The 895-nt window shown below is 53.6% G+C and overlaps 1 protein-coding gene across 2 annotated transcripts in view; it reads right to left on the bottom strand.

Moving 5' to 3' along the window:
- The window catches only part of PBX3 (PBX homeobox 3), a 136913-nt gene that overhangs the window by 102003 nt on the left and 34015 nt on the right, over positions 1-895 (bottom strand). For both annotated transcript variants that reach the window (XM_035903115.1, XM_035903116.1), the window contains exon 2: positions 525-540. In XM_035903115.1, coding sequence (XP_035759008.1) covers positions 525-540 — 16 coding nt within the window. The remainder of the gene's footprint in view (positions 1-524; positions 541-895) is intronic.

The following is an 895-nucleotide window of genomic DNA, read 5'->3' as shown; positions in this document are numbered from 1 at the left end:
GGTCTGGTCTGCCTGGCGCCGAGATGGAGCCGCACGTGGTGCTGCGGGCGGGAGGCGGGGAGGGGGGACCAACCGCCAGCTCCCCATCTCACAGGCCAGTGGAGAGGAGGCACACCGCCGCGGGGACACGTTCAGTCTCCGTAGGAGCTACCGACGTGCCAGCTGCATGAGGACTGCTCTCCTGCAGCGACCGGGAGAGGAACAAAGTCAGGTTCAAGCATCGGGCACTGGCTACCGCCCGTCTAGAAACAGCACTCGGAGACAAACTCTGCTAAACGCGACAAAAATGCCTGCATCCCATTGACACGAGGCCCCATGCTGTGACTTGAACTAACAAATATTTCATGATCTGTATGTGAAAATCTACAAATGAAAAAGAAATTACCGTAGGTACGCAGTCCTCCGCCAGCAAAGTAGTAGTAAAAGGAGTTAAGAGACACTAAGGAGCGGCATGGTCGCTTACCACAGATATTCTCCCAGAAAAATAATAATAATCATCAAAAATTGCATTTTAGGACATCGACATTAAGAATATGCTGCCTTAAAATGTGCTCTTTATCTCAGAGACAGCATGAGTGTACGCCATGTGATGGAGCAGTTGCTATGGTAATGCTCTTTATTGAACAGCAGACTAAACAAGTGCATGAAGCCCATTTACAGCATAGCAAGTGCAAGTCCATGAAACTCACATAACGCGCCAGCATGGGAGCAACTGCCCCAGCCCACGGCGTGCCAGAGCCACGTAAATCCAGAGGCTGGACCTCTGCGGGATTCCTAGTCACAGCCTGGTTTACTCCCCAGGCACGGGCTGGTGGTGCAGCTCCCCGTCCCCACAAGACGTGCCCCGAGGACGGCGATGAGTGTGCAGGACAGGGCACACTCCGGCAAACTTCCC

This window comes from Egretta garzetta, unplaced genomic scaffold (genome assembly GCF_000687185.1).
Source record: "Egretta garzetta isolate BGI_Z169 unplaced genomic scaffold, ASM68718v1 scaffold341, whole genome shotgun sequence".
Classification (NCBI taxonomy): Eukaryota; Metazoa; Chordata; class Aves; order Pelecaniformes; family Ardeidae; genus Egretta; species Egretta garzetta.
Note: the sequence above shows the minus strand (reverse complement) of the source record. Positions and strands in the feature narration are given on the sequence as shown.